The 21,990-nt window shown below is 43.0% G+C and overlaps 1 protein-coding gene across 4 annotated transcripts in view; it reads right to left on the bottom strand.

The window, feature by feature from the left end:
* The window catches only part of LOC133351079 (ephrin type-B receptor 1-B-like), a 178,044-nt gene that overhangs the window by 15,664 nt on the left and 140,390 nt on the right, over window positions 1-21,990 (bottom strand). For 2 of the 4 annotated variants that reach the window (XM_061566002.1, XM_061566003.1), the window contains exons 10-13: window positions 18,004-18,117; window positions 11,755-12,002; window positions 8,393-8,608; window positions 5,933-6,118 (exon numbers count right to left, since the gene is read on the bottom strand). In XM_061566002.1, the coding sequence (XP_061421986.1) occupies window positions 5,933-6,118; window positions 8,393-8,608; window positions 11,755-12,002; window positions 18,004-18,117 (764 nt within the window). The remainder of the gene's footprint in view (window positions 1-5,932; window positions 6,119-8,392; window positions 8,609-11,754; window positions 12,003-18,003; window positions 18,118-21,990) is intronic. The other 2 variants (XM_061566004.1, XM_061566006.1) reach the window with 1 other exon arrangement.

The raw sequence follows: 21,990 nt of genomic DNA, 5'->3' as shown, positions 1-21,990 counted from the left end.
TGTTTGTCTCTGACTATGAGACCGCCACACAAAAATTTGGGGGACCTTTATACATCCACAAAGGCGTAGCCCCACGGGAAAATGCTCGATGAATGAATGATGAAGCTTTTGGACGGTGGCAACTACGTAAAAAAAAAACACTCATTAAGCTGACGACAGAACCTTTAAGTACACATTAGTGCTTGAAACAATAGTTTTTGTACCGAAGCAGGAGCTAGTAGGTGCTAAGATTTGTGACCTGATTATCGTGCAGTGGGACGAGGAATTTCGTGGATCCTCCCAGTGAACTAACAAATTAACCACTGGGAAACACCGTGTTCAAAGGGCTCCCCCGACTTCCAAAGCATGGCCGCGTCCCTGCCATTGTGCACACACTTCAGTCACACCTGGTCTCACATTGGTGAACTTTAATAGGGAGAAAGGAAATGGTGGTAGCCCGGGGAAGTCTGGCTCACCGCGGAAGGGTTCCGAGCAGTTTTTTTGTAAACCGCCGATATGTAAAGAGTGGGTGGAGCGGTGGCGTGGTGGTTTTCGCACTGCACTGTCAACCTCAGGTGACCTGAGTTTGATTCCCCTGACCAAGGCTACCATCAGTGGAGAGCGATGTCTGAATCGAGCATGGGCACCTCCCCTTTAACTCACACGAATCGATAAGCACGGCCTAGTATGGTCAAAACAATCTCCAGGGTGGAGGCGACGTCGGAAGTCCTTCGTCCACAGCGGTGATTTACAGAAGGCTGTAAAATATTACGATAATTGTTTTACATAAACAGTGGCTTGAACGGTGATGTGTTTCCCGTGGTTTTTTGTTCCCGTAGAACATTAGTAAGACATGCTATACGTTAACGTGCCTCTATTTTCACAGGTGTGAAGGGACCAGCAGGGAGTTTAAAACTCACAGAGCCTCCAACGGAGGACTTTCAGTGCTTTCCTCGATAAAAATGTGTAAATTAATAAATGTGTAAATGCAACTGTTGTCACCTTTGTCTTGGTTGCAATGTAAAAGGCGTTGATAAAAAAAAAAAACGTCATATATATAAAAAAAACAATTCATGCATATCTCCCTACAATCAAAATCACATATCTCTGCCATGAAAAACGCCCATTGCCCGAAATCGAACCTATTATGTTTTTCTCTTTCCATTTTTAAGCAGTGCGATTGACATACTTGTTGAGTGATTGTTAACCGTGGTTGTGCACTACTGCCAATGCGTATCAGGCTCATTTTTCTGTTGCATTTTTTTATTCTTCTTCAGAAAATTCCTGCTCAGTAATGTCACTCAGAGAGAGATGTTAAGCTTTGCTATGCTTGGGATCTTTGGATAAGCAAACCAAAAACTCAGGCGGTCTGTGCAAAGAGGAGTGAGAGGCTTAGCTACCAGCTAAGCAGGGCTAACTTGGACAGAAAATGAAGTTAAATCTCTTGGTTTTCAGAGATCCATCCTCCCCGGTTCTTAGACACTTTGATTGCACTGCCCTCTCAGTGTCAGCACAGGTCAAACAAACACACACACAGAGATTACTTGTCTTCCACGGGATTAATTTTTACCACATCCTCTTAAAACCAAGGGATAGATCTTTGCTTCACACTGACTGGTGTCTCGCCTGGACATAATCTTGGCTGTACAATGATAGAATGTGCTCAAAGTTTACGAATATAAATAGGTGTGTGTGTGTGAAAAATTATATCGAAAGGCCTTGTTCCTAAAAATTACCTACATTTTATTGATCGGCATGCCTTGTTTTCTTTAATACAAACAAAGTATGCTCATGAAAGCTTTTATTTTACTTATCGGCAACGTACATATTTAAATGTACACTCTCCTTTTGGTGCAACATGGCACCTACATGTATGTTATATTTGTCTCACAAGCTTTAAAAAAAACTAAGTTTAAAAACTCAAGTTTTATGCATCAATAAACGATCTTTCGTCAATGGGCGGTGAGGGGATACATATACATATTTGACTTTAAATAAACAGGAAGCTCTGATACACAGGAAGCCCATAATCACTCAAAATTGCAGCTATTGACACCACATGGCCAGTGACCTATGAATGAGTAAATGCTGGGCCACTGCTCCAACGGTCAGTACACGCAAGCCAACAACATTCGGGTTTTAAGTTTGCTGTTTGTTTGCTGACCTGAAACTAGTAAATGAATCTCCAAAGTCTGTAAATTACTCTCTGGTATCAGAATCCCTTCAACCATTTTTATAGTGATGGGGTGATGCGTTACATGAAAAAATGCCGAATAAGATCATAAAGCGCTGAAGGAAAATGCAGAGAAGAAAATACATTTAATCACGAAATACAATTGATATCCTCTCATTGATTTGTACACTCATGGCCACAATTATGTTACAGCTACACGTATGCAAGAGACGCGATTAAGTAAGTTACGTTTCAATTCACATGGCTTAAATTCCATTTGAAACACTGTGCTGAGATTAACTTTCTGCATTTAATCAAGTTAAGAACTTTTTAATGCATGTCGACAAAGACCTTTGTTCTGGAGTCCATGCATGTGCCTCTGTTGTGAACAGTAATGTGATTTCCAACATTCATGCAATTAAACCTGCGATCCATATAACTCTGACACAAAAGCTACTATTGACTCTGGTCTGGCCTTCTAGCTCTGCCCATAACCCGTAACCAGGTTAAATACGACCTGCAGTGAGGGGAGGGAAATCCGAGTGGGCTTTAATTAGAGGATTAGTTAGGGTCTGGTAAATAAGGAACAAAGCTTAAATAGCAGCAGGGACATATATAGTTGTATTGCCATGGGTCAGTTTAATTCAATAGTGAGATTGCAGGGGGAGGGGATGGCTTGGGCTAGGGTCAGAGATAAAAAGCTCAAGCCGAATGCTGTCTCACTCGTAACATTTTAATGATCACATTTGAATAACGCATCCTCAGTTGGCATCGTTTTTTTTCTGCACGGGTGTCAATGCATGCGCGGCTTGTTCAAAGCGTTTAACTGAAGGATGTCCTACATGAGCACCCACAACCCTCAGTTAGTTAGTTTTTTCAATTCTTTCAGCAGGATTAACAGTTCTAAATCTATCATTAAATCACCCAGATTGCCCCGATCCCATCAGACCTCGGGTTAGCCTGCATCATGCTATGATAGGCGATCGCCATGCGAAAAAGGCAGGCATTGTGGGAGTTGTTGTTCTTACCACCGCCCCCCCCCCCCACCTTAATAACCTGCACAGTGAAGTATGGTCAAATAAGCCTCACTACCCACAAGGCGTGTGTGGGGGAGAGGCTGTTAAAAACAGCAGTGGGCTTCGACAAAAAGGGCTGCGCTTGTACACATGCACGCTAGCGCCGTGCACGGGCTCGTTTCGTCAAGACCCGGCTACGAAACACAGCCACCTCAGCGCTGCTGTTTGGTGTGCAGTTCCAAGGAAGGGGATGGGCGGATCAGCCCTCGGAGGGCGGCGACTGTCACGAAGGGGTTGCTTTTTGGGAAGGGGGGCAGGGGAGGGGGGTACGGCATAGGCAGGCCGAGAGGAGACGGGGGGGGGGGCTCTTACCATGCCGCTCCTTGGCCATCGTAATTAGGCCATCACTGTTTCTCGCCGCAGACAGCCGGGTCACATTTTGAATCCAAAAGGGAAACACCCTTATTAAAAACAATTATTCTCATAGTCATTACTGTCATCGTGAGTAAATGTAGTGGGAGGGGAAAATAAGTTTATTTTTTTTTTACCCTACTATTGTCTAAATTCGATACACTCAAAACACTGAACAAAACATGCTGCAGTGCTCGTGGAAATGTATTAAATATGCATATAATGAGATTAGGCCAAGAATGCTTGCTGTGGGTAGACAATCTTTTGAAAACCATAGGGACCCCTCCTTACTAAGATGCCACAAGGCATCAGGCATATGGAACACGGATTATCATATACAGTTTATATCAGTTCAGCTCCTTAATATAAACTTGGTGAGAGCTGACCGAGACAATTTGTGTCTCTTACAAAGAGAGCCTAAGCTAAACTTTAAGACAGAATGCAAGGGCGATATGTACGGACATTAAGATAAAAATGCACAAAATCTGTAAAACGTGTTCATGTTTGTTTTAAAAATGAGAGATAATTAATAACGAAATAAAACAATAATAAGACATACGGATTCATTTATATATATATATCAGTTTGCAAAATGTGGGCCGATGTGTATGCTTCTAAATACATTCAGATTGGAATTATTATCAAATAATTACTGAAGATTGACAAATGTGCTCTCAGTGGAACCAGAATGATTGTCAGGAGGTCATAGGACAATGACTTTATATATAATATAGAAAACAGTCCATTCCAATAAGAAACAGTTATCTGCAATGAAAACCTAGTAGGGAATGAAGAATGCATGTTAATCCTGTTCCTCCTCCACCCTGTGCTCAGTCTCGCTTTCACTCCTTCTCTCTGCTTTCCCCCTTACAATGGAACAAGCTCACTCTCCACATCCGACTCTCCCCATCGCTTTCCTCTTTTCGCACAACCCCTAATGTTCTATCTCTTTTATCTTGCATTTTCCCTTCCTCTTCCACCACCCCTACCCAGCACCACCTGTCCCACATAAGCCCTCCCCAGCCACAGCCTCCACAACGCTCCCTCCTCTACCCTCGTCACTACCCCATTCGCACTCCTTCTTTTGCCATTTTGTACCGTAGTCGGTAAGCATTTTTATTCTTGGTTCTTTCGGTAAAGTCACGTAGAAGGGAAGTAATAAAATAAAGAAAATAAAACATAATAAAGTAATTCTCACGACATTTCGGCCACAACGCAAGCAGCCGTCCTCAGGTGAAGAACAGGTCTGTCGGAAAGACAGCGTTTTTTATTATTATTATTTTATTATTTCCATTCTACGTGACTTTACCGAAAGAACCAAGACGATGAATCCCTGCAGTCACGAAAGCTTTAAATCGGTAAGCATTGTCGAGCGCCTTGGTGAAAGGCACTTTATAAATCCTAAATAGAATATAATAGAATCGTTGAAGTGCAATGCTAAAGGACACAAAAAATCTCTTGTGCAATCTGAAAGTTGGTTAACCTCATGTATTTTCACAACACTTATTTTTATTTCAGTGGAGTCTAAGGATGATGGTTGACCAATCAATTGTATTATTCCATAGATTCCCACCTGTCTGTCCAGATTCAGAGAAACCACATTTATCCATATGTGGTCATTTTCATAGCAGTAGAAGCTACAGAGAGACACATACACAAGTTACAAACGTATGCATATAGAGTTATATGTTCGCAGTTTAAGTTAGTGACTGATTGATGTATATTTTGATGATGTACAGCAAATCCTATGCTTATAACCAGGACATTTCACAAACCAACATTTTTTAATTATAGCACACAATAAATCACAGTCTGCTAGGATTTATTTGTCGCACTGATCGGGTGCACAGAGCATGATGTCTAAACTAATTCAAGTCCTGTGCTAAACGCTTCGAAATAAATATTCTCCTTTAATATGACAAGGAGTTGATAAGCAGAGTTTTAATAGCACACATGTAGGTTGGTGAGCCAGCGGCTTCAGGAGTGGCCGGAGGAATATCTGAATCCCCATCACCACCGAACTGAGTCATTCTCCCCTGTTGGAGTCTGACCTTAAAGCTAACAAAAAGCCAGGCTGTGCCCCACTATTGGTGTCTAAGTAGCTACGTTGACCCTACACTGCTGGGATGTGCAGTGTAGCCCACCTCTCTGGCCTATCTTTGTGCTGTGAAGAAGATGTATTGCCTGTAAACGTCACCGATTATATACTTTTTCTTTCTAAGGCAACACATGGCTATTATCGAATGCATTGCATTTTATTCTGTTATTTGTGCTCATGCACCACTGCCAATGCAGCAACAGCAGCGGCATCACCAAATCATTTGTTGGATTTGAAATGGGTGCATGCACTCACGTCCTGGTTGCTCATGTCCCAGTAGGGCCTCTCTCCGTATGACATCACCTCCCACATGACAATGCCGTAGCTCCACACATCACTGGCCGTCGTGAACTTGCGATATTGAATCGCTTCTGGTGCCGTCCACCGGATCGGGATCTTCCCGCCCTGCGTGCAGCAACGAAGACGCACGAATCCGTCACTCTGCCAACAACATTTTGTACAGAAGTTGTTGCAAGCATTTCCGAGGAGACAGGGAGGTTGCATGACAAAACAATTATGCATGTGCCACTGAATTTCTGAACGGTTCTGCGCACACGACCCAATTCGTGGACTTATGATAAAATACCACAGTACATCCGGTTTTCACGCCATTCTTATAGCACAAGTCTATCAACACGAAGGCTCAAGGCCACCAAGGTGCCGTGGTAGTTTCCCAACAGCGGGTGAAGTTTGCCGTCGTGCATTCCCGACTGAGCAATTTGCCGACTGACGATCTCGCGGGATCTTTAACGTCCGCTGTGAAGCAGACGGCGCGTGTTTTTGCGGTCTACTAGACCCTCGGTGATAGGCGGGGCAGCGTGTCGGATCGAACCGCAAAAAACCTCTGCGACAAAGCCGGCGAATGCACCGCCGCTGGGCCGCGTCACCAATTTGGTAGAAAAAAAAAAAAAATAACTAAATTAAATCACGTTTCGAAAGCGATTTAATTTAGTTACTTTTTTTTTACACCTATTTTTATTTTCACCTACGTGACTTTACCGAATGAACCAAAGAGTATGGATCCTTGCAGTCACGAAAACTTCAAATCTGGAAGTAAATGCTTTTGCCCGCCAATTTTCAGCACAGTGAATGGCCAAATCAGCGGACAACGGTGAAAGTTGGCTCGCTGTTATGTGAAACATAACAAAAATTGGTGAAAACTACCCTCTTTCTTGAGCCTTCGTGAAAGTTTTTTAAACGTCAAGTATTGTATAACACGTACACTATAAAATAACAGAACCATATAAACAATGGAAGCTCGTTAACTTTGAAATATGTATCATTATAGTTTATATGTGCACTCAATTCACCGAACAATAAAAATGTTAATCTGAATTTTACGTCTTAGCACCTCAGGCACTAATAATTCTCACACAGTTACAGCAAGGCATCACACACAGGCTCGTCACATATGTAAAATAATGCAGAAAAACCCCCCGTACAGGCCAAAACGATGTTTTTTTTACAACATTTATACGTTAACATTAACAACATAACGTACCTCTCCTAAATGAAGAATACGTTTTTTAGAAGGGTCATGCATTGGAATATTCGGCTCATTCCCTTCAATATTATGTGGAATGTGGAACCAAACCAAGCGCACCTGGCAAGCCATGTTGGTGGTCACCGATCATGAACCGGGCTAAACTCTGCTCAGTTTCAGAGATCCCGTGAGTCGTAGCATTACGTGACATTGCACGATGACACGTTAATAGGGGGTGGTCTTAATTTAAAATACTTTCACTATTGACAGTCTGAACACTTTAAAAAATATCCTCAATGCTCAACGATTTTGACCGCCCATTATACAAACAGGGCGAGTCAATCCTGAGAGTAAATGGGGCTTATGATGGCTCGTGATGAATAACGATACGTGCCAGCGTGTTTATTTATTGAGATGGATAAATGCTCATGATAAAAACTGTGAGTGAAGTTAAGTGCATCTCACTTAAGCAAGTTTTATGTCACACATCTGGAGCACATTTATTTATTTATTTATTTCCCCCCCCACATCCCACATTAATTTTGAGCGTGAACCGAGGTGCCTTTTCTGCGTGCGAGTTGATGTGTTCATCGCATGCTTGAACATACGTCGCGGACCTCCAATACTTTGTTTAAAAAATTAGCAAGATTGACCGTGTTATGTTACGTTAATGTAATGCTAACCCACACAACCCAAAGGCAGTAGAAGTAACAGCTGGATGCAGCCTTCGAGGCTACTGTGCAAGTGGGATAACATATCACAGTAGTCTACATATCAGCTATGTTGATTGTGTTAAAAAAAACAAAGTAGCCTTGATTTTAATTGGTTTTATTGTTGTTCAGCATTTGAAATCGGATGGCTATTGGTTTTGTAAAAACAATTTATGAATCGTGTAACTTATTTACATTTAAAAGCTGTATTTTTTTTACCCAAGTCTCCAATTAAATAATCTGGTGTGACAAAGGGCTCTTAACTGATTTTTAACAAATATTTCTGTTTCAGTACATTTCGCGGCCATATGATGTTGTATGGAAATATAAGCCTATAGATTACCGAATTTGCCAATAGGTTGGTATTTGTTGAAAGCAAGCAGGTGCATGTTAATGACCACATTGAGTATATATTTTCCGCCTACACCACTATATACCCGCCTGTACTACTACACACACATACACACTATATCGTACAAATGCAATTGATGAGTGTGATAGACCAACGAGGCTTGCCCTCACCATGGCGCTGGTGTAGGTTGGGTCGGAGGTGTCGTCCTCCAGAAAGCGCGAGAGGCCAAAGTCAGACACCTTGCACACCAGGTTGCTGTTGACAAGGATGTTGCGTGCTGCCAGATCTCGATGTACGTAGCTCATGTCTGCGAGGTACTTCATGCCGGCCGCAATGCCCCGCAACATTCCCACGAGCTGGATCACTGTGAATTGCCCGTCGTTTTGCTGGAGAGAGACATTTGCAGCACCATAAGCCATTTTGTGTCGAGCGAGCGAGCAGGCTAAAGAAGAAAAAAAATCTGCGATACGTGAAAATTTACGTATTCTTGATGGTGATTAAGAAATGCGTACGTGTAGACAGTTTGCACTGCTTGAATGTGTACAGAGAGGCGGAGGTTAAAAACGTTTACACGACTTGGAATTTCGATTTAAAGCTTTCGTGACTGCAGGGATTCATCTCCTTGGTTCTTTCGGGAAAGTCACGTAGAAGGGAAATAATAAAATAAAATAAATAAAAAAGGCTGTCTTTCCGACAGACCTGTTCTTCACCTGAGGACGGCTGCTTGCGTTGTGGCCGAAACGTCGTGAGAATTATTTAATTATGTTTTATTTTTATTATTTTATTATTTCCCTTCTACGTGACTTTACCGAAAGAACCAAGAAGAGGACTTGGAATGTTTTTGTCTTCACGATTCAAAAGATGTCCCATACATCACGTATTGGGTGCGATGCCTGCATGCATTATAACATGCCTTGCGTGTTTTTTTAGTACGGCCATACATTTAAATAGAGGGGCTCTCCGCAGTGGAGGGCCCCGTCCGCCAGCAGTGTCATAAGCAGGCAATTGCAGAGTTGCATCTTTACCCCTTTTTTTACACGTTTAAGTTCTTGCGCATATTTAACAACATCATACAACTTATACACGTGTGCACGTTACAGCCGTTTTGTCAATTCACTGTTCGGATGAGGACCTCCCCATGCCGCGTGTGTAATGGACAGGTTATAAGTGTACAGTTTAGAGTTATTAAAACTCATTGCTGCAAAAGTTATGATTGTCATATGTTAACACCGATTAGCACGGTTGGCTAGGTACGGTGCGAAAGAAGTTCAACGTACATACATATAAATACTTGTTATTATATTTATGTAAAGTAAAAGAAAACGTTGCATTTCATTATTTTGTCAGATTAAATCAGACCTGGTTGCACAGTGTCTTTGTAGTGAGGGAGGTGTTGACTGATGGTATGCTTTGGAAAATCCGAAGTAACATTTTAAAATAATCAGCTTGGGTTGGAACCTAGGACATGGTGAATACTAGCGGTATTATTATAATTGTTATTATAATACTCGAACCGATGAGAAGAACACACTATTGTTTCTGTAAAAAAAATATACTCACGTAGGGAACTCAAAGGCATCCGGCCATTCATAAAGGATTTTGTAAAAAAAAATAATGTTGGCTACATTGGCATTGGCACAAACTGCAGAAGCAGAGAGATATGCAAGTCAACAGACACAATGTGAACACTGAGCGACTGGTCGAGTGGATTGATAATGAAGAGGGCCAGGGCCTAACAAAGAATGACATATATTGTGAGAATAACAACCTGAAAACATTATCGTGCATTGGCCAAAGTACTGCATAACAATATCACTAAATAGCTACTCTGTGACTGTTGATTCTAGAGACGTTCAATGGCATACAATAAGGGATTGATTCCCTGCATTTATGATTTGATAACCAACCAGCGCTCGTTCGGAAATCCATTCCCCAAATTCGCTTAGCCACTGATTGTGAACTCAGGCTCCATGATGCGTCAACCCTTTCCCGACACACATGTTGTCGGTACGTCTTTGTATCTGAGTCTGTGTATCTGTGCTTGGAGAACGTGGTAGTGTAGCGGTTAGCGTGCTGCGCTAGGAATCCAGTAAAATCGAGTTCGATTCCTGCTCACGGCCAACACCAGTGATGATAATTTGAACGGGTCCTACTCCCCCTCCTCTCCCCGCTAGGTTGACTCAGCCTTAAATGAGTATCTAGTATGGTGTGTAAAAAACATCAGCACTAGGGAGACAAAGGCGGCCAGGCGTGGTGCTAGCCACGCACCCCCTCGTGTGCCTTGGTGGCCTTCTGCTGCTCGCACTTGCTCCAACAGTTTGTTTAGGCCATACGGGGGATCTTTGTATATTTGGCGTGCATTTCATAAGTGCCAGCACCCGAAGCTCCTTCTGCAGCACGTACCGTGGCCCTGACGGGAATTGCTAATGTTGACAATTACCAAGTTACCAGCGAACAGCAAAATGTACGGAGAAAATCTGCTGACGTTCGAATCTTCATCAGGGCTAATGTCAGTGCTGTTTTATCTGAACCAGTTTCGGGCTGTCCTAGGTTTAATCAGCCTCAAATGAGTACCTGGTACAATGTGCAAATGTCAGCATTTGGGAAGAAAACGAGGGTGAGCATGGTGTTGGCAATGGTACCTCATCGTGCAGACTTCTGGCTTTAATGATTGCACTAGTTCAAACAATCTATGAAGGCTGCAAGGGGTATCTTTGTCTCGTTATGTGCAGTGAGCTCTCAGACTGAGAACGACTGCATTCCTACTGCTGACATTTGGTCTTTGAACATGTAGCCATTTCGTTTCTGGATCAATTTCCATGAAGAAATGGTTACGGGCAGATACTGATCAACGTCATTGGAAAAGTCCCGTTTCACTAAATGTCGCCTTGTGCACTCCTGCACAGCTGCCATACGTGTATCGTGTGCTAGTGTTCCTCGCTGTGTCACTCAGACCCCTAATAAGCCATCAGGCCACCAGGGAATTCCTGTGACTCAAAATCCTACTTTGATTGTCAGGGTGGGATGTTGGAATGTAGCTTATCAGAGAAACATCTACGCGTCCAGAGATTCATTTTATTGTAAAAACTCAATCAATCAATCACTTGACTCTTAGTTTGCAACAGGTGAGATGTGCGTGGGAAATTCTGAATCTGAGGCAAATACGATGACTAAAAGGGGAATCGCTGCATTGGAAATGAGAATCTTCTGGATAAGCGTAGGGCCCCAAATAGCTCAAGGCAAGGGGACCCAGATTTACAAAATGACCATCATATCTTTATGAAAAAACCCCATCATGATTCGAATATCACCACTAATAATAATAACTATACTCATAATCAGTGATGTTTACACGCCACACCAGGTACTCAATTGAGGCCGAGTCGACCTCGGGGATGCGCAGGCCCGGTTCATATAATCGTCGCTGGTGTTAACCGTGAGCGGGAATCGAACCCGGGGGCCGTCGTGTCCGTAGGGCGTGGGGCGCGCTGACCGCTGCGAATCTACCGGTGACAGGCAGGCGCTCACTCACCCGCAGGAAGGAGTCGAGGGATCCGTTCTCCATGAACTCGGTGATGATCATGACTGGGCGGCTCTTGGTGACCACGCCCTCCAGGTGGATCACGTTGGGGTGGTCGAACTGGCCCATGATGCTCGCCTCGCTCAGAAAGTCACGCCGCTGCCTCTCCGTGTAGCCGGCCTTGAGCGTCTTGATGGCGACCGCCATCTCGCGCTTGCCCGGAAGCTTCAGACGCCCGCTGCACACCTCCCCGAACTCGCCTGTGTGAGAGAGAGAGAGCGAGCAGCGGTTTTGATTCAACCAACAGCTTCCCCCAACCCAGCCCCCCCCCCCACCCACTGCCAACACCACAACCCCTGCCTGTCACCCACACGAATGCCGAGGTCGCCGGTTCGATACAATCTCCCGGCACTGTCGTTAAACAAAAGCTGCAAGATTCTTAAATCCCCGCGGGCCTCGGCCTGCCCGGCAGCGCACCGCAGCTAGTCGATCAGCAGGTCGGGAGTGACGTGGTAGAGCGTGGATACTCCCACTCCTTCCAAAGACGTCTGGCCAGCGTGGACGAGGAGGCTAAATACCCTCAAAAAGGGACTCTCTGAAGCTCAGTTTAGTGGAGGCCCTGCCGCCAGCAGTGGCGAGAGCAATTGCAGGGCTGCCCCTTTATCTTGATGGTGGTGACAAGGGCTTAGCGCTGGCATGCTCGCCACTTGTTGCAACAGGTTTACAGTTTACATCCAGCGGCCACCCTAGTTATTACTGTGGGTGTAGTTGACTAACAATATTACACACCGTCTGCTTCACAGAGGCAGTTGAACATACCACGAGGTCACACGGTTGGCTGTGTACGGTGCGAAAGAAGTCCAACATACATACATACGCAAGAGTGGGATATTGTGTGCTGGTATCAGGGTCCACATTTGTCGAATTCCAATATTCACCACAAAGTACTAAAACTGAATTAGTCATAGTTTGTATCGCCCCCTGCTGGAAGATTAGTGCCGCATGTCATTCTTGCAAATCTTGCTATCCTGGGCCCTTGAAGTTTCACCTCGTGAAACAAAATAAACGTGACGCTGGAAACCTTTTACGAATGCCCGCAACTCAGCACGATGGTGTGCTGCCCCCGGCATCTTCTGACCAGGAACTTTTTGAATTGCTTAACAGATCAGATAATCTCTCAGAAGTTTGAGGGGGGTGGGGGGGGGGTAAAAATCCTTGCTCTCACATCCAACAAAACGTACATGAGGAGTATCATCCATTATTCATTTTGAATGAGTTCAAGAGGAATCCTGCATTGGACGTATTATTGCCAGACGTGTGTAATACGCTAATTGCAAATTCAAGTGTGCAGTGGAATGCATTAAGACCATTAGCACGTGCGCTTAAGTATGCAATTGTCCACAGTGTCTATTTATAACTTGTGCTGCGCTCAGGATCTACTCGACAGCAGAGCGAATACAACGGTACGCTATCTGTCTGTGTATCTCCCTGCGTCTTGCTTGGAGCGTCAGCAAGGTACCCTATACAGTCAAACCGCCGCAAGGCAACCATTAGGACACGGATTACGACGTGATTATGTCCCTGCGTCTGACCTTCTCGCACCAATTCTTACATTCCTGGCTCGACCCCCCCCCACCCCGAGGGTTAAAGGTACCAACTACATAGGAGATGGGAACGTGATGTGATGCTTTCTCTAGGCAGCAACCAGGGCCACTGCCATCTCATTCAATCAAAGCACCGTGCTCCCTGTGCCTCTCCTAGATAAACTGGCGAGTTGGCATGTTCTGTTCAATCACGGTGTACAGCCGCGTGCCAGTCCAAGATTGGCTGGCATAATGGCATGTTCTATTCAATCGCGAGGCAACGCCGTGTGCTTGTCGGAGATAAGTTGGCACTGTGATATGTTCCATTTAATAGCAGCGGTGTGCCATACTGCCATCCAAAAGAAAGTTGGTGTGCTGGCATGTTCTATTGAGTCACAGTCACGGTCTGCGCGTCTGTCTCATGTAAGCTGGCATAACGGAATGCCCTATTCAATCATGGGCACGAGCCGCGCATCCGTCTAATAAGTGTTGGCACAACAGGTCGTTCTATTCAATTATGTGGATGTGCTCTACGCGGGTCCAAGATAAGTTGGTGTATTGGCATGTTGTAGTCAATCACGGGGGTGGTGGCGCATGCCTGACCAAGATAAGTTGGCACATTGGCCGCGTGTGTTCAATCATGGGAATGTCTTGTATGGCATGGGAAAAAAAAAGGTTGTCATAATGTGAATGGTATATTCAGTCAAAGAGGGCTTTTATTATTACCAGCCCTTATACTGTGATGGAATCCCAATGGGCTGGTTGATGAACAAACATTTGCTGCAGTCTCATCAGTCAATGACAGTTTCAGCCAATGGACAAACAAGACAGTGGCCATGGCAAACTAACATAATACTGTAGCAAACTGGTGGCTATGAACAGGTGAATGTACGTGTAAAAAAGGCTACAGGTTTGCCAAATATCTACGGAAAGAAACGTGTCAGATGTACGTCAAAGAGGCAGTTAAGGAATAAATCAAAAAGGGGATGGAGCAGGCGTCACTGATGCTGTTGCTAAAGCGAAATAAGTGAGGTGGGAATAGGCAGGAGAACAACGAAAAAATATAGATTTTTTATTTTATTTTACCAGGTAACGCCCACTGAGCTATGAAGCTCTTTTTCAAAAGCGACCTGGACATCGCAAATGATAGCTCAACGAAAGTGGCTCATCGTCACGTGCATATGTGAAAGCTGACGAGAGACGCAAGATAATTAAACACGGAGGGGAGACTGTGGAAAGAGACAACGAGATGGATTCAAAGAATTTGGAGGCCACTAGCGGACAGCAGAAACCAAGGCAAGGGAGACATGGAATACCAATTGGGAAGACACATGCACATTAGTGGGAAGGCACAGGTTGACAACAATAACATTTATACGAGTTGCAGTATAAAGCAAGAGTTGTGTGGGCAGTGGCAGTCTGAAGTGTGCACCATATGGGGTGGCACATTGGCAGTGTGGAGAGAGGAGCATCAACAGCCAGAGCAATTTCGTATTGGTGAATCACTTTTAAATTCATCGCTCTACAATTTGCACCCAACCGAGGCATTGTTTAGCGTTGTTTTTCTCAATAGGATTTGGGGTTTCTTGGGTAAGATAGGAATGACAAGTAGCTGAACTTTACTCTGCAAGAAAAATCCCTGCCGTTTTCGCACGGTGAGTTTAAGCAACGGGCTAGTGAGAGGTTGCGTAATATTACGAGCCCACATCACCTTTGTGAAATAAAACCTTAAATTTCGATTTAAAGCTTTTGTGACTGCAGGGATTCATCTTCTTGGTTCTTTCGGTAAAGTCACGTAGAAGGGAAATAATAAAATAATAAAAATAAAACATAATAAAATAATTCTCACGACGTTTCGGCCACAACGCAAGCAGCCGTCCTCAGGTGAAGAACAGGTCTGTCGGGGAGACATTCAGACGCTGTCTCCCCGACAGACCTGGTCTTCACCTGAGGACGGCTGCTTGCGTTGTGGCCTAAACGTCGTGAGAATTATTTTATTATGTTTTATTTTTATTATTTTATTATTTCCCTTCGACGTGACTTTACCGAAAGAACCAAGAAGAAATAAAACCTTGTGAAGAGCAGAACACAGTGCGTGTACATTATCCGGACATGTTGACGCTATTATGTCAGAATGGTGAAGTGCTCGTGTCCTTACTACACCAACAACAACAAAAAACACCCCCCCCCCTCCAAAATTATTTTTAGGACTGCTTTGGGCAGAGCACAATCCCAAAACAGATTTAGGAATGGCACGCAGGAGAATGCTGTCACTTTAAGTGATGCAGACGTGAACAAAAATGTTCATTACGTCACTAATGCGTGCCCATTTAACATAATAACTCAAGTGAGTGACAAACAGCTGTTTTCGTCTCATGTGCCACGGATTCTGTGGCTTTTAGGGGGCAGACGCAAGCCCCCTTTGGCTCGAGAGCTTTGGCACTAACAGTACACGCACATTACTTTTGGGTCAAGGACTAGGCAGCTTTTGAACACTTAATCGCATAAATTCCCTCAAAAGCACTTTAAGGCCAGACTTCAAACAATTACTGCTTTGCTCATAACCTCCGAGTGAAGATTTTCCACCAAGATAACTGCTTGTCATTAGCAGGAGAAAAAAACTTTTCTGCAGCTAAACATCTTCCCTTTCATCTCAAAATGATGGCCCCTTAAGTGTTTAACCAAATTGCTTCAGACATCTCAGCATCGTTATGCAACGTGGCTGCGAGATTAATTTGTTTATTTCATGGATTTTCACACCAACAAAAATCTCACTTTGTTAATACTCATTGTCACATCTGCAGTTTAGGCGAGATGATCACTCTGTGCATCCCTCTTTTAATGAAAGGATCATGCCGATTTCTCATTGCGTAAATCAATACTTGATCAAATACCAATAACGTGTGATACATATGTAGTGCAATTTCCCTCACTTACTGTGTGCACAATTACTTTCTCAGTGTGGTCAATATGACCTTTTAATAATACATTTGCACATGACATTTGAACACTTCTTGTTCTGAAATGCCACCGATACTTACAAAATTACGTTTTTAATGCATTTTCTTTTTAAGCAGAGATGCTCCAAATTGTCCTTCTTGCGGACAATTTCCAATTATTTTACTTCTCATAATAAAACATAAAAAATGTTAACTGTAGCATTTACCTCTCGACAACTTCCACCTCTGATATTTATAATAATAAAAAAAAATCAGCTTATTGCTCTTCAAAGTTTACATTTTTTCCACAAAAGAACTGGCATTTCATAGCTGCGGTTAAAATTGCCGAGCACCACAGGTTCAACATGCCCCGCGGGGCAGCCACATCTCACGTGTTAGTTTATGCGGTACGCCGTCTTTTCCAGGGGCCAGTGGCAATGGCTTTGCTTTCATTCATTTTCTCCATAAGTTAATTTCCCTCCCATCGCCGCGAGAAGCTTTCATGTGGCATTCATGGGCAGACGTTTTAACTTAACAGGACCCTCCTTTGACGCCACAGATTGCCTGCAAGAGTGGGCAGTAATCATACCCTGGACAGCAGGAAAAGAGAGAGAGAGAGTCCCCTTGGGGGGATGTTATCCCCGCTTTCCTATCTGTGGACCAGTGCTCCAGCAAGCGGATTAGGGGGCTCGGGGCCAGTGGCTATGCACACACACACACACCTATGGCAGCCAATTTAGATATTCCAATAGCCGAATGGCTGTAGAAGGTGTGATGGGAGGACTTGTACTGGTGTTCAAGCGTGTCTGTGTATCCAGAGATTCGTCTGAATGCCAGAGACATCCATCTGTTGCACCATTATAAATATATATATATTTTCCTCACCGCATTTTTCCCACCAGATGGTATGTCCAAACAGTGGCAGATTCCATCTAACAATTGAACAATGTCTCTGCATCCGTGTATTATTGTACACTTCCGGGTGTGAGCTCTTGCAGTCCGGGAGAAGTTCCATTTGAAAGAACACGTCCCCTGTCGCCTTAAGAATCGTGGCCAATTTTTGCTTCTGTGAATGTATTCACTTAAAACTATTGCTACTTTTTACTTTAACAGATAAGAAGGCCCAGTGAGCTTTGCAGCTTTTTTCCAGAAGCGACCTGGCCACAAATGATAGCTCAACAAAGTGGCTTATCGTGTGGAAATGATTTGCAGCCACATACTCTAAACGCACGTTTCTAAACGTATTACTGTCGGAACTAAATTCCCTCTTTTCATTAAAACTGCCATTTGAAGGATCTTATAGACATTTGCTCTAATTTAATGTAATGCATTACATTTATGGGAATGCTTGTTTCTAAATTGGCACTTAATCAAATAACTTATTTCATCTTGAGTGCTTCTTAGAGCCGCTCATGAAAAAATATTGTAAACTTAAATTTCACACTTTAAAACAACTTAGAGGAACAAAAAAATTGCTGCCTTTATTTTTTTTAAAGGAACATTATAGTTCCATTCCCAAAGAACAAAGTTAACGCTCCCAAAAAACGTAACGAACGTCAACAAAAACGAAAGAAATTCGCCGTTGACCCTTCAAAGTTATTTAATTACAAGACCATTTAGGTCAGCATCCTTAGGCATACGATCACAAAAGTCGGAGAAATCGATCAACACTCACAATTGCAACACAACATTTTGGACAGAATCCCAAAAGTTAATTCAAGTCATCTCCTCCACCCTACCTGCTCCAATGACCTGTTCGATCTTCACACAGGAGACGTCAATCTCCTTCGCAAACTCTCGCACTGCCTCATTCGGGTCTTCGTACGTGAACGGGTCAATGTATATCTTGTGACCTGCGTGCAAACACAACCAGAGCAAACGATTATGCATCCACACAACACAACAAGTGGGCAGGCACGATCTTATCGAGTCGCATAAGCCTCTGCCATGGGGTTGTTCTGCAGATATGTTTTAGGAATTGTACTCAGTGTCGTTCGTTCGGCATGATAATGCCCGACCTTTCGCCCCACACTCTGGCAGCATCTTCGGGAAAGGACATTGTGCCAAACCGCGCATGGGCACCCTCCCGAAAACACATCTTAGGGGCCATCTTGCTCCAGGATGTCCCGCTGAAACGAGGGTGGATTGGTGTTCACCACTTCTTTCAAGCCCGAAATCATGAGCGTAAATTCCACGTTGCTATGGTCAGAGGCTTGTTTATCCATCGGATGACTACTGTTGATATCCGCACACAGTGGTATGGTTGGTATGGACCCTCCAGGGCTTGAAGGGGCTGAGTTCACATGCCAGCTGTGCAACCATCGCAACACGCAGGCCTTTATTTAAATTTTAATTGCTTAAACTAATGACTATGATAGCTGCATGCATCAGTAAACTGAAAAAAAAAACCATGGAAAATGTGGATGACAGGGCCTTTATTAATAGTGGTCTAATGAGCTTTGATTAATGGTGATTTTAATGAAGAGAAAACTTTAACGGTTGATGCAAAAAACAAGTGTAAACAATTTTGTCATACTCGAAAAATTAAGATGTATAGCAGTTTAATAAGGTGATTTTTTTACAAGTTACATTCCACTGTTGGATGAAGAGTTCCATGTGTCGTTTTTGGTTAAAGGGGTTGTTTGACGATAGTTCATCATCCTTGTCAATTTTGGATGGTAAAGGCATGCCCAAGACCTGTTCACATATCACCCACCGCTGAATTTAGCCATGGCCAGGAATAAAACTCAGGTATCCAGGTTCATAGCACATTGTGTGAGCCATCGTGCCACTGCTACACCATTTAAATGATAACCATAAAAAATTGACTTTATAAAATTATAACTTACCAGCAAGGTTAACAATAAATATATTTCACGGATTGCAATTTTCTCCTTTGTAACTCATGTGACAGACATCACTTTTCACGGATGTTAGCCATGACTTGGAATTGAACTCAGGTCACTGGGTTCAGATGCCAATATGCTAACCACTGTACCAACATTCCCCTGCGAATAAGGTGTGGGATTTGGCATACATAGGCACAAATGTGTAGGCTTGTGTCTCAATATACCTGAAAAATGTATAAATTAAATCAAACTCCACCATCTTCTCCTTTACACTGCCTTAAAACAGGAGATATATATATAGTGGGTTATTATTTTAGATTTATGTTTTTACACCACTGCCAACACAATTCTCTCATTAGATTTTTTTTTTCAATAGCTTTAAATTAGATTTGTAAATGCTCCCACGTTTGCGTGAGGTGAAAAATAATGTAGACCTTAATCTGTTTAACTTTCATCAGGTAATCCTAACATTATTAAATTGTGCATGCACCATGAGGAAGGATTTGAGGCATTGTATGTAATTATTTTTCACGATGCTAAAGGATTCTTTCTTGGCTTGATATTAAATTAATTATTAACGTGAAATTTCCCATGATATTCTTTTACGGATTTCAAGAAATATTGATAAAAACGCATTATGCATTGCCACCCAAAAGATTCTTTCATTCTAGATTTGAAGCTTTCGTGACTGCAAGGATTCATACTCTTAGGTTTTTTTCGGTAAAGTCACGTAGGTAAAAAGTTTAATTTAATAAAAGTAAAATAAAACAAATTAAAAAACGTCGTGAATTTTTTCATTTGTTTTATTTTACTTTTATTAATTTAAATTTTTACCTACGTGACTTTACCGAAAAAACCTAAGAGTATAGATACTTTCATGTACTTTGTCTGAATCAAGTGGCCACTGTGAACTCTTACAAAAAATGTGCATACACAGGAGAATGATGAAGTGAACGATGTTACCGGCCTCCCTCTACCCATAACACCCACGGCAATTTTCTCTCTGATAAACTACGCCTGACAGTTGGCCAATGGGACCCATCATAACATGAGTTCAAGAGAGCTAATCAAACAAGTCTGGTGAACCTTCTTCTTGGTTCTTTCGGTAAAGTCACGTAGAAGGGAAATAATAAAATAAAAATAATAATTATTTTATTAGTTTACTTATTTATTTTATTATTTCCCTTCTACGTGACTTTACCGAAAGAACCAAGAAGATGAATCCCTGCAGTCACGAAAGCTTTAAATCGAAATCTGGTGAACCTTACTAACACAAAGTATAGGAGGCCCAACACTTTTTTAATATACATATAGAGTTTGGGGCCATTTGTTCAACATTCCTAGCCTACAAAAGAAGGCGACAGAGGCAATAAGAGTACACCAACACATATGCATGACTATAAAAGTGGCTATTTCTGTACTCTGCGCCGGTGATCCGACACGAAATGTTAGTTTAGTTTACGGAATGTTACCTTTCATAATGGATCACATTAGCGGATTACGTGCTGAATTTAAAATGTGTGTTAATGAATGCTTGATACTGTAGAAAGATGAACGGAATAGATTTCATATCCATGATGATAGACGCATTGTTGATATTTACCTCTGTGTAAAATCTCTTAGCATACGTGATGACACAAAGGTATGGCGATCCGCTGCTGGGGGAAAGCCTCCCCACGCATGTCAGTCAAGGGAGGCTTGAGATTGTTATTCTAACTGTGCTATCCATGCCACGTCACGAGATTCAGATACATCCATTAGCGACTCTCAGAGAACAGTCCATGCCCCTATGTTAAGAGAATGGTCTGCAGAAGGTGATATCACAGAACTAAGTTTGAGATCACTTATGGGTCTCGTAATTTCCCATGTGCCCTGCTGCAGAGGCTCATCACGTGGCAGTGAAAGCCACATTTACGTTACTGAATTCTGAGAGCTGGAATTTTACCAAATTAAGTTAAACACCAAATTCTATACGATCCAATTTTGCACGTGCAATTGCTGGTGAATTGGCTGAGACTACCAACAGGCAACATTTGAGAACCCGGTTATATCACAGGGCAGCTATCCAGAGTGAATCACGGGATCTCAGCAGGCGCCGGCTCGGTGCTCTGACCCCTGAAACACCCCGGGGAAACCTCACCCCTGAAGTTTCTGAACCTCTTGTTTTGTTTGCAGGGTAACTGAGACGGGGTGGAACTCACCAACCAGGGGCTCCACCCAACTCTGCTCTCATCATGGTCAGCGGAAGGTGAAGTCTAAATGCTGCACCGATGTAGGTGCCAGGACCCTGTGGCATAACGCACTTGAGTTCAAACCCGAACAACACTGGGTCCACTGCTGTGTATCGTACGCCACTCTCGTGGATGAAGACGACGATTGAACAGTGAACTTGTTTGGCTTCAACGGGGATTGTGAGTTTGCAAGGCAGCTTTGACCTAGCGATAACATTGCCTCCATAGCTTCCAAAGCCCCCTGATTGAATGGCCCAATGGCAGCAGCAACAACAACAAAACGTCGCATGGGTTGGAAAGACACCTTTCTTTTAATCTTGTTTTTAAAGGTTGTAGGCAACGGCTATATGGAATTTGCCAATAATATGTTCAGTTTAACACTTAGGCTTTCGCGACCGATATTATAAACGTTGTGGGTTTACTCTCCAACACATTGGTGTGCTGAACTAGTAACTAATTGGCATGTTTTGATTATGCGACAATTATATTCACGCGATTTGACCCAAAAAAAACCTCTATTATAGATAATACTATGTTCATCGTTAGTATGTTACCATTAGTCAAGACTGTTGGAAATTAGATAGTATCATCATCGCCGTCATTATACCAACCACCATTACTTCGGCAAAAAAACCATCTCTTTACC

Source organism: Lethenteron reissneri, chromosome 36, assembly GCF_015708825.2.
Source record: "Lethenteron reissneri isolate LAM-NWPU_2019-01 chromosome 36, ASM1570882v1, whole genome shotgun sequence".
Taxonomy (NCBI): Eukaryota; Metazoa; Chordata; class Hyperoartia; order Petromyzontiformes; family Petromyzontidae; genus Lethenteron; species Lethenteron reissneri.
Note: the sequence above shows the minus strand (reverse complement) of the source record. Positions and strands in the feature narration are given on the sequence as shown.